The sequence below is a fragment of the Trifolium pratense genome, linkage group LG2 (assembly GCF_020283565.1).
Source record: "Trifolium pratense cultivar HEN17-A07 linkage group LG2, ARS_RC_1.1, whole genome shotgun sequence".
In the NCBI taxonomy this organism is placed as follows: domain Eukaryota; kingdom Viridiplantae; phylum Streptophyta; class Magnoliopsida; order Fabales; family Fabaceae; genus Trifolium; species Trifolium pratense.
The window spans coordinates 20,914,089-20,926,787 of record NC_060060.1 but is presented as its reverse complement, the minus strand read 5'-3'; the positions used below and the strand labels follow the sequence as shown (position 1 = coordinate 20,926,787).

General features: G+C 30.8%; 1 protein-coding gene and 1 pseudogene across 1 annotated transcript; one reads left to right on the top strand and one right to left on the bottom strand.

Annotated features, from left to right (window-relative positions):
* Positions 1-3,791: 3,791 nt before the first annotated feature.
* LOC123906749 lies at positions 3,792-7,953 on the bottom strand (annotated as a pseudogene).
* A 1,389-nt stretch (positions 7,954-9,342) lies between these two features.
* On the top strand, positions 9,343-10,890 carry LOC123906748 (cytochrome P450 89A2-like). Its single transcript, XM_045956726.1, has one exon. The coding sequence runs from the start codon at positions 9,343-9,345 to the stop codon at positions 10,888-10,890; it is 1,548 nt and encodes a 515-aa protein (XP_045812682.1).
* Positions 10,891-12,699: the final 1,809 nt, after the last annotated feature.

Below are 12,699 nucleotides of genomic sequence, written 5' to 3'. Positions count from 1 at the left end.
TATTCGAGACTTGTGCACCATGCACCACATCAATAACTTGTGCATGTTAGACTTGACCAAGACAAAGTTATGTAACATTCGTCTTCCGAGACAACAAGAAACGTCAAAAGTAAAAATAAAATAAAATTGTGAGTGTGACAGAAAATAATTTATATTCCTCTAAAGAAAGTAATATTATTTCTAAAAGTGATTTTCATATATTATTTTATTTTGGTACATGATCTCTTACTTTTTATTCAAGTAAATGTTCAAGTTTACTATTGACTTTTAAAGGTGACTTTTGAGCAAATGTCATACAGTTTTCGACATTTTTGAAATTATTATTGACTTTTAAAATGTTTTTCCCTCTAATCTTTAATATGAAAAAATTATTTTTAAATTTATAGAATGATTGACATTTTTTATCTAGAAAATGGATCAATTACTACATCATGTTATTAATAGATTGGTTAGGTTTTTGTTGTATCTCTAACATAAGCTTGTTTGAGGTTTGCCTCATTCAAAACATTAAATCCGAAGCATGTGATGAGACAAAAGAATATATGGTCTAATATATTGGCGATTCTAATATTGACGCTTATGGTGATTATGATTCTCAAGTAAGAAGTGTGTTCTAATTTCATATAATATATTTCGATATCTAATTTTATCTTACGATTAAGGCATTTTGGCTCTCTCATGTTCAAGCAACAAAGAAAAATCAGTAGTGATAATAGGTAAAGGATTAATTCACAAAATTTGAGGTTTCACCATTGCAAATTTTCATTCAATCCTTTGAAAAAAACATGTAACATTATCTTCATCGTGATACATCTTCATGTTACACAATGAAAATATCCATCACATGATATACAAATCGAATTGACATTTTTACAACACAAATGCGATAAACTCGAGCAAAACATTCTTTAACATTTTTCCACACAAGCAAGATCTTTGTAGATAATGTTTTATCTGATTGAAGTAGAAATGAAATTGATGATCAAAGAATGAACAATATTGTTGCATCGCTTCCAAGCCTGATAGGTAAAATCGGGGATCGGGAACCAAAATCGAACCATCAACAAATGTGAATTTGTTTTTGTCAATGAATGCTATGTCCATCAAACACACCCAAGAATGGTAATTGTTAGGTGTTAATTTCTTTATTACGAGAAATTGTGGGATTTTCATCAGATGTATATGTATACAAAATTTCATATATAAAAGTTATTACGATTTATAATTTGTCATGCCTCTAATCTCATAGTCAGGTGGTTAGCACTATTGGAACATGTAAAGAATGACTTAAAATAAATAAAAAATATGAGTTTAGATGAAATCGCTTAAAGAATGTAGATTCGCTTAGCAAAATATGCTAATAACTTTTGTTTGCAAATTCAAAGCCAATAATATTTATCGACGCATATGCAAGACAATATCCGATACATGCATGTGTGCTTTTCTGCAAGATCTGTGTGTGAGATTCTTTTTGATGTATCTGGTCCATTTCTTAAACCAAATACATCAATCATTTCATGAATCTAAAAAAGTATTATAAATTTATACAATGTGATCCCACTTATATGATATTATTGTCTCCACATAGTCAATTCATTATATTACACTACAACAAACTATAAAATTAATACTAATGCTAATGAGTTTCATAAGAGAATTGATTAAGAAACCAAAGTAGATTTGCATTGTATAAAAAAAAAAAAACATTGTAATTATTTTTTTATGGTATATATATTTGTTTTTTATATTATGATTTTGACCCCACTTATTAAAATTTATGGATACATCCCTACTCTCTTGATCATAGGTAGAGATTCGAGAGAAAATGGTATAATTTGAATTGAAGTGTAATTCTTGTAACTGCTTTTTAAAACAGACGATTCCTCACTCCTAGTCCCATAGACGTAGAACATTGTTGACTTCATTTGAGTGAATAAATGTCATGTGTTCTTATTTCTTTTCCTTTATCTTATTATTTGTTCTTATAATTATCATTGTTTTACCGTAGTTATTGATTGTTGGTAATTTTACTCCATACATCAAAATATGATGTGAGTTTTTTTCAAATCAAATTCACAACCGAATATGAGTGTCTGTGTGGGTTTGAACTCATGACGCCCGCTACTCCCTTGATGACAGTTAATTATATGATGTTTTTAGTATTAAATTAGGATAGTTTTAATAGCAATTGAAGCCCAAAAGCAAGCAAATACCTGGAAAAGGGAAGTTACTTAGCCCAGAAGCAAGAAAAGTGGAAAAAGCATAAAAAGGGCAAAAACGTAATAAAACGCGCACACCATCGTATCCACGATGAGATTCAACGCGGCACGATGAGAGGCGGTTTAAATTAAAGAAAATCTGCAACAAATCTTTCCATTGTACCACGATGAAGTACCATCGTGGCACGATGAAGGCGGTTGAAGAAAAACAGAAAATCTGGAGGAAATCTTCCATCGTACCACGACATGATCCATTGTGGCCACGATGAGGCAAAATTAGACGCCATCGTGGCTACGATGGATACGATAGGTGTGCAGAAAAAGCCCAAATTCAGCTGAAAAACTATAAATAGAGTCCTTCTCCTTCACAATTATTCATTCAGAAATCACTCAACAATAGTGATACTCAAGAGAGAGTTAAGAGAACTCTAAGGAGGGGCAAGGAGGCCAAGGAACTCCAAGGCCAATAAGGTTCTTTTCTTTTATTGTCTTTGTTATTTATTTTTCCTAGGTTAGGTCGAGTAGATGAACTCCCTTATGAATGCTTGATAATGTAATTATGGTTCGATAAAGTTTATGCTCAATTATTGTTAAATTATTTTCTATATTTGTCTTTGCCTTAATTATTCATTCTTAATATTGATCACATTAAGTGAATGAACCTAGAGGAAATTAGTTGATCCTGTGACAACAGAATTAATAGACCAGACTAAAAAGACATTTCATCCTATCAATATGAGACCATTAAATTCAGTATCTGACGATACGGGGGCAGGATTAAGAATCACACGTGTTAAATTCTGCAATGATATTAGGAAACCGAGCTGACGTAGAGAACTTGTTAAATTCTGAACTTCTAAAGGTTAGGACGCACTCTTTAGAGGTTGAACCCGTTAAAGGTAATGATACAAAATAACGAAGGTTAAACATAACAAAGCTTAATTGGTTCGACCTAAGTCAGATTGCAATAGAAATAAGTATAGTAATACTAGGCTTATTTTAATAGAAATTAATTCGGTAGCTTATAACTAATAATGAGGTATAATATAACGTCAGTTACCAAGCCGGAGCAAGGGAGGGATTTGAAACATTTAACCACCCCGTGCATCTACTCGCACACCTTTTTATATTAATTGCTCTTTAATTTCTCGTCCTTTACTTTATTGTTATTTATTTTTAATGCAAAACTCTCTCAAACAAATAAAGCGAATGCAAAATATTTATTTTCTAAATTCCTAAGCGAAACTAGAAATTTTGGCACAATCCCTGTGAAGCATGATAACTTATCACTTTATTACTTGGTTGCGATTTTGTGCACTTGCAGAGCCACTATCACCCCTACTTATTTATTTTTGTTAGTGTTGGCCACCAAGCCAACGACAAATTAAAAATTGTTATTGAATGATCGATTTTTTTTTAAATAAGCAAAGAAAATTATATTAAGAAAGTGATCAATATATTGAATACTCAAACCCATACAACCAACAAAATCCGAACCCTGCATTATGGCGAGAATCAACTACTCAACTTAATTAAGGGGTTGAAGAGAATCCATCTAATCGTGTGCTCGAAAGTCGGATAAATAACCAACAATAAAAGAAACTAAGCTAGAAGATTACGCACATGAGCAACATAACCCTGTATATTACTTTTTTATTAACTGCTAAGTATTGCCTTTCCATCTTACAAAAGCAAAGTCATCTAGAAATCCAAGTTTTTGTTTGACAACAAAGGGGCCGAAGAAGATGTGGGAAAATATTTTTCACTTGTTTTGTGTTCCTCTTGAGCTTGGGCCCACATCACAGCATAAAATCCAATGGCTATTATAGCAGCTCCAATCATGCTGTACAAAAATAAATAAAACAAATTTTTAAATAAAAGGCCAATCTTGAATTAATACATATCAATTAAATTATTTTTCACAATATGTTGTTGTATAAGTGAATTTATTTACCTTCCAAGATAAAGACTGTCCCCCAAAAATATTACACCCATGCCAAGTGCAATGACCATTCCTAATGGATTGAACATAGCTACATATATTGGTCCTTTCTTACGGAATGCCCATGTGATTACAACACTCCTCATGGATACCACAAAAATTGCCTATAAATGAAATCACCACAAATTAAAAAATTTACATATAACCTTCATAAAAAAAAAATAATCACATAGCTACAATTTATAATTTATAGGCTTTAATACAGTTTTGATCCCCCTATTTTGAAAAACCTGAACTTTTGATCCCCCTATTTTAAAACTCAGCACTTTTGATCCCCCTATTTTAGTTTTTTGTTAGTTTTAGTCCCCCACCTCAATTTGGTCAAACTTTTGCTAATGTGTCATGCTTACTGATGACGTGGCATTGTACATGTGGACAACTTGCTATGATGATGTTAGAAAAATTGGTGACACGCAATATTTGACCTATAGAGATGCATGTTTTGCAATGAGATTCCTTAAAGATGATCGTGTTTACATCACTGCAATCAAAGAAGCAAAAGATTGGGGCTCGGGACACTATCTAAGGAAATTGTTTGTCCACATGTACAATGCCACGTCATCAGTGAGCATGACACATAAGCAAAAGTTTGACCAAATTGAGGTGGGGGACTAAAACTAACAAAAAACTAAAATAGGGGGATCAAAAGTGTTGAGTTTTAAAATAGGGGGATCAAAAGTTCAGGTTTTTCAAAATAGGGGGATCAAAACTGCATTAAAGCCTAATTTATATAATATTATAATATTACAATCATAAGGTATAATATACTTACTGAATAACACACAACTACCAACTCCTTATCAGGTCTGAGAATCCAAACATTTGAATTTCCCTCTGCAATGAGAGCTACAATTGCAGATAAAATTACCACTAAACCACAACAAATAGTTGTTACCACCAACTCTTCAGGATATTCCCTGATAATCCAAGTCTGTGTATATAGGTGGAAAAAGAAAAATGAAATAAATTTCTGAATCGGTGCAAGCAGGGTAAGTGCAATATGAAAAAGAAAAAAAAAAAGAAGAAATTTGCATAATTTTTGAATTGGTGCAAAGAAAAATGAAAGGGTTAATAGATCTTTATTCCTTGTAATGTTAACGAGTTTTGTTTTATCCCTTGCAATATTTTTTTTATTATCCCTCCTATAATGTCAAGATTCTATCATTTTAGCTCCTTATTGAATATGTTGGCTTAAAAATATTCCGACTTTTTGCCCCTTTAATGTTAGCAAATTTTAATTTACCCTCTCACTAAGCATGTCACGTCATCATTTTTAGGGAATCAATCTTAAGACAAAATATTCAATAAGGGCTAAAATGATGGAATCTTGACATTACAGGGGTAATCGAAAAAAATAATATTACTGGGGGTAAAACAAAACTCGCTAACATTACAGGGGACAAACACCTAATAACCCAAAATGAAATAAATGTTTAAAAAATGTCGATGATCACAATTTGGACAACAAAATCAAAGTTTTCGATCTTGCAACCATAAAAAAATTTGCATCGGCCACATTTACATATTGTTATACATAAATCGCAACTGCAGCTGCAATTTAAAACCATAATGTTCACAATTGTTTGTTTACCTGGACAATAAATAAAACAGAAAGGCAAAAGCTAGCAGTTGCAAGAAGAAAAGCACCAATTATCCAGTTTGATGTCCCTGTCATGTAAATTTGACTTGCTCCTATTTCTTTAATTCGAAAGGTATCACTAATCAATTGTATCCCTTTATATAATGTCACAGTTAATGCCCCTGCAATGGAGACCATTGTACCAATGATTTTAGCTTGGCTACTATGTTGTTTCAGATTTAGATTTTCCATCCTGAAAGTGCATGTTGTGTTCATGTCAAATTATTTTTATGTTCATGCCAAATGACATATATTAAAAGTTGTATAAAGGAAAATTATTATGTTGATGCCAAATGCAATATTGTGAAGAATTGCATAATAAGGTTTTGAGTTGTATCATTTGAATCAAGTAGATATTAGAGATATCATCTTATTCGAATCAATTGAATATGTTCCACCTTTTCCAAAAAAAAAAAAAATTAAATATGTTCTGCGTGTTTTGTGTTTCGAACCCGGCCCCCTACATATATAATGTAATGTTCTTGCCAAATGAGTTGAACTCATGAGACCTTATACGATTTAACTATCTAACTGTTGTCCTAGATGTGCTACTTCCACCTATTTTCATTGAATGCAGTTCTCATTACAATTGTTCAGAAAGTTGATTTACATTTAGAAGTGAAAATATAAGAGTTAGACTTTTTAAGAATTAATTAAGTCTAGTAGGCCTAAAATATTTTTAAAAAAGTCTTACACCTCTATTTAAAAAAATGTCAAATATAGATTAGGTTATACATAAATTTCATTTCAATTTCTTGACAAAAATATTTTCATCTAAATTTTTAATCAAGTTTGTGGTTGCAAAAATTTAGCAGATGATACTCCCTCCAGTTCTTGATATGAAAAAGATTAGGTCAACAAAACTTGTCGTCTGATTTTAAATATAGGCCACATATATCAGTTTTTGTTTCTGTGAACTCGATTTTTCTTATATAATCAGGATAATAAGGGTTTTGGCTAACATGCACAAGTGCATGATATGGTGCATGATACACAAGTCGCCGATTTTATTATAACGAATACGAATTTTAGAAAATCCATCGTTGGATTGAAAGTTTATATTATATAGATCATCCATAAAAAAATTTAAAATCATTTGATATGTTATTGAGTCTCATAAAGATTAACGATATTTAATAAAAATTCATAAACCGTTAATTTTAACGGGTCTCAATAAAATATCAAATGATTTTCAATTTTTTTTTAAAAAAATTACAGATGATCTATATGATATAAACTTTCAATCCAACGGTGAATTTTGTAAAATTCGTATTCGTTATAATGAAATCTACGACTTGTGCACCATGCACCATATCATGTACTTGTTCATAGTAGAACTTGCCTTGGTTACTACTTTCATCCTCCAAAATGACAAACCTTGAAATTAATAGGAAGGGAGGTAATAGTAAAATAACAAACCTTGAAATTACAGCAAGTATGAAGGTAAAAGCAGGGACAAGGTCAATCATAGCAGATGCCAATGTGGGAGAGCTATATCCAATTCCTGTATTCATTAAAATCTGCACTGTAGTACTGCACAATTAAGCAGGGACAAGGCCCATCAAATTCAGATCCATAAAATAATACTCTCTCCGATCATTTTTATAAGAGACAATTTACTTTTTAAATTTATTGAATAACTAACGTATATCACTTATATTATAGTCCAGATACATCATTAATTGAATGAATTTACTTTCACATATACTATGTTACATAATTAGATTCTTAATTATTATACTATGTTCATACCTTAGACAGCTAAGAAGAAACATTCTGAAGAAAATTGATGTTGAAATTGGAGGAGGAGCTCTCTTTTCCTATGGTAGAAAAATGTGGAAGGTAGAAGGAAACAAAGAGCCAAAAGATTTGAGTAAAAAGTGAAAACAAAAATACTCATTCCATCATTTGTGGCTGATTTCAATAGTGTGTTACTGCCCATTTCCAAGAATTGAGCTGCAACCATTGCTGCTGTTACAATTGCTCCTTCACTCACCATTTTTCTCCCTCTGTTTCTCACTCACACTAATGATTTGTTTGGCTTTTTCCGATAATAATTTTCTTCTTGTACATTTTTCTTCTTGCTTGTGAATTTCGCCTAGTATTTTATATTATGTTATATTTTTCTACTTTCAACTATTTCTTTTTTTAAATATTAAATTATCAATAAAAAGATTTACGCGTGACAAATTTAAAGTAATTTATATTCCTGAAATAAATAAAAGTAGTTTATAAAGAAGATCTACATTTAAATATGTTTGCATGTGGGCAGAGTGGCCTCAATTTGAATATTAAAAAATTCATTTAAGGCTCAATATTTTATAAAAACACGAGAACACGTACTGTCATACTAATACTAATCACTTATTAAAAAAAAAATACTAATCACTAGTTGTTTAATAAAGAGGTAAAAAATTGTGTTGGACCAAACTTCTTCTTATTTTCTACTTTACTTTATTTTTCTAATTTTTTAAGGAGAAATATGGTCAAATACAATTTTGTACATCTTTATTTCTTTTAAAAAGAAGTAGAAAAGTAGAAAATAAGGAGGATCAGGGCCATAAGTTACTCCGTATCATTTTTTTGACAACAAGTTACTCCGTATCTTATTAGGTTGAGTTGTAAGGGACTTACTTATACCTCTTAAAAAAATGTTGGGTGGTTTTGTATATGTTGAGCACTAGGTTAAAGGTTTACCTCATGATCCAACAAATTGTTTAACTTTAAAATTGAACTCGAATTCTTCCGAACATTCATCATTTAATGAAATTCATTAACTACTTGATCTTAATCTTAATTGAAACCAGAGATAACAAAAAGCATAAAACTACTAATTTATAATTGTTAGTTGTTACATATGGAATGAAAGAACAAAATATAATCAAGGATATTAACTTGTCTACCTCTTAGAGTAACTAGAGTTAAATAGTTAGATTTACTTTTGTGATGTTTGTTATCTTTAGTTAGTATTAACCGCAACTTTTAACTCACACTTATCTCCTGTGTGTAGGTGTAGGTTATATTTTTTTTAAGTGTTACTTCTACAAAATTCTTGTAAAATTGTTCTTGAGTTCAATGTGGATGATGCCCCGATCGCCCCCTCGTGTACAAACACAATGGAGTTAAAAAAAATTGATATAAAATGGAGTTAATACTTTTCTTTTTGGGTATAAGATGGAGTTAAATTTTTATAATAATAAAAAGTGCAGTTAAATTATAACTTGTCAGTTTCATTGTTCGTGAATTGTTTGTCACATATATGATATATCCTTAAATCAGTTTCATAATTTTTTTTAATACTTATTAATTACCACCCCAAAACATTAACAGTTTCCCCTACATATTTTTATTATGTTGTTTTTTATTAGTCATTTTCTCTTGTTACCAATGTAAAACTATACATTATAAAAAAAAAATCTAAAACTATACATATCTTACAAAAATTAAAATAACAAGAAATAGCCTTCATTTAGAATAGTTACATGGAAACATGGTTAATGATAACATTTTTGTGCTTAATTTTTTCACTAATTCTCAAATCTATAAGAAACCTCTTTCTTCAATCTCCCCTGCCTCCAGGACCACCAAAAGTACCTATCATAGGCACCTTCACATTGCTACAACAATATTTTAAAGATCCTAAAACCCTTCTTCAAAATCTTCATGCCAAATATGGTCCAATCTTCACTCTTCAAATGGGTTCTCAAACCGACATTTTCATCGCCAATAGGTTTCTTGCACATCAAGCTTTAATCCAAAATAGTACCATTTTCGCTGATCGCCCTAAGGCTCTTCCAACAAAGAAGGTAATTAGCAGCGACCAACATGACATCCTTTTTAGCTTCTACGGTCCCATTTGGCGCCTTTTAAGACGCAATCTCACTTCAAGAATCCTTCACCCTTCGCAGGTTAAGTCATATGCTCAAGCACGCAAATGGGTGTTAGACATTCTTCTACAACGTCTCAAATATGATATAGATGAAAGAAACTCCAAGGGGGTTTTCGCCATTGATCATTTTCGATATGGTATGTTTTCCTTGTTGGCTCTCATGTGTTTTGGTGACAAACTAGATGAGAATCAAATAAGAGAAATTGAGGAAAGTCAACGCATTATGCTTCTTAACTTTTCTAGATACAATGTCTTGAATTTTTGGCCAACAATTACAAAGATATTGTTTAGGAATCGATGGAAGGAGTTTTTGAATCTAAGACGTGATCAAGAAGCCGTGTTGATTCCTTATATAAACGCTCGAAGAAAAATAAAAGAAGAGAGATTAAGAAAAGGTGGAGAGAATGTCAATGACTCAAATGATGAATTTGTTTTGTCATATGTTGATACTTTATTGGAGTTGGAGTTTTTGGAGGAAGAGAAAAATACCAAACTTGATGATGGTAAAATTTGCACATTATGTTCGGAGTTTCTAAATGCGGGAACAGATACTACTTCAACTGCATTGGAATGGATCATGGCGAATTTGGTGAAGTACCAAGACATACAAGAAAAGCTTGTAGAAGAGATTAAAGGGGTGATTGGTGATAATAAAGAAGAGAAGGAAATTGTAGAAGAAGATTTGAAAAAAATGCCATATCTTAAAGCTGTAATTTTGGAAGGGTTAAGGCGTCATCCACCGCTACACTACGTTGCTCCTCATAAAGTAACAGAGGAAGTTGTTTTAAATGGTTATTCGATACCTAGTTTTGCGTCTATAAATTTTTTGGTGGCTGAGATAGGGAGAGATTCTTCGGCTTGGGATGATCCTATGGCATTTAAGCCGGAGAGGTTTATGGATAATAGTACTTTTGATATAATGGGGAGTAAAGAAATAAAGATGATGCCGTTTGGTGCCGGGAGGAGAATGTGTCCTGGCTATGGTTTAGCATTGTTGCACTTGGAATATTTTGTAGCCAATTTTGTTTGGAATTTTGAATGGAAAGCTGTAGAGGAAAATGAGGTTGATTTGTCGGAGAAGCTGCAATTTACAGTAGTCATGAAGAACCCTTTGAAGGTTAATCTAATACCTAGGTTTTAGTTATTATTAGTGTTGATTTATTTATCTATATATTCTTAATATCATTTCATATGTTTTTCATAATTTAAACCTTCTCATGTTTTTAATATACATCAGTTTTTTCATATAAAGTCCCCTCACATATTTTTTATATAGCTATCTTTCTTTTCTTTCTTTTTTTTTGACAGAAATATAGCTATATTTCTTGTTAATCATGTTTTTGTTGTTACCATTTAAAGTTTTACAAATCATACAAGAATTACTCTAAATTATGTGTGAAAATCAAATTTTGTGAATTTATTAAAGATAATTACTTCTTATAAAACTAGTGAAAAGACTTGACGTCGTATGAACAAGACATTAAATAAAATTGTGTACACGAACGCCACACATATAAGTATATTAGATTGAAATTATAAATAACTCTCACAATCCCTTAACTTAATTTTAAGTAACGATTTATTCTTTTTATCTAGTCTTAATGTAATTTTTCCGGTTTTAAAAAATATCAGGGTGGAGAAAGGAATTCCCAAATCATTTTTTTTTTGTTTACAACAAATGTGCTAAAATGAAATGGGCTTCAACGGCCCAGAGAAGAGGGATCAGATTTCTTTTTGTTGAGTCCAAAAGGTCTACTTGCTCATTCATTAAAAATTAAGAAAACATTTACCCCATACCCCCTACAAACGAAATTTACCCATTTTACAAATTGGAACACTTAAAAAAATGGAAAGTTAGCCACGGTTGAACCATGATTAAAATGCAAATTTGTTAAATTAGAACAATTATATTCCGGAGCCAAGCATACATGTAAACAAAAACACTTTTGAAAAGGATTCCGAAATTTTACCGCGACTAAACTAAAAATCTGACAATGAAGGCTTGAAAATCTGCTACAGTGTATCAAAGAAATCAACCAAGCAAGACTTTTTTAAAGTTGGATGCATGTAATATCAATAGAAAATTGGATATAAGAAACTATGTATATAGTAATTTTATCTAAATATTTTTTGCCTTATAAAAAAAAATAGAAAATTGGATAGAAGAAACTAATGTATATAGCAATTTTATCTTTCCATCTCAACTATTGTAGCATATTTGATATACTTATGCACATACATTATTAACATCATAGCATGTCTTCAAGCAGATTTTGCAGTTTAGCCACGGTATAACTGTGACTAAATATTTTGAAGCTTTTTTAAAGTGTTTCCTTTTGTGGGTGGTCTTGGGTTTTAATTGTTCCTTTTTTTGAAGCATTTTAAAGTATTGTCTAATCAAAATATAATTATCAGATTATATGTTGTTAACAAATTTTAAAAAATAAATTGAGACCATCCTTTGGTCTAAATATTTAAGGTTAAGATCTTGACTTAAACAATTTGTTTATTGGATCAGTCCTATTTGTCTGAACACTTTTTATTTTTTTAAAAAAGTTCTTTTGATTTTTATAATTAATTATTATTTTTGTCTTAACCGTATCCAGTTTTTAGGAGAAAAGAAATTGAGTCATGTTGAAAATCATTCATGAAACGGAAGGTAGCTCTAAATAAAATATTGATTAAAATTAAAATGAATGACGTACTTTGGTAAAAAAATATAAACATGAATGATGTACAAAATAAAGACAGTATTCAATGTTTTATTTACGAATGCTATCAGATTATTTCAGTGAATGTGCAATTCATATTTTATTCAATGTTTTATATATTCACGGAAATATTTGGTTGAATCAAAATTTTATAATTACTTTTCTTAAATTAAAAACTCTCTCAATCTCACATAAACCTTATTGTTTACGGCGTATTTTCTCTCTCAGGCAAACCACGG

Coding starts and splice junctions, on each gene's coding strand:
- LOC123906748 (XM_045956726.1), top strand. CDS start 9,343: ATGGAAACATGGTTAATGATAACATTTTTGTGCTTAATTTTTTCACTA.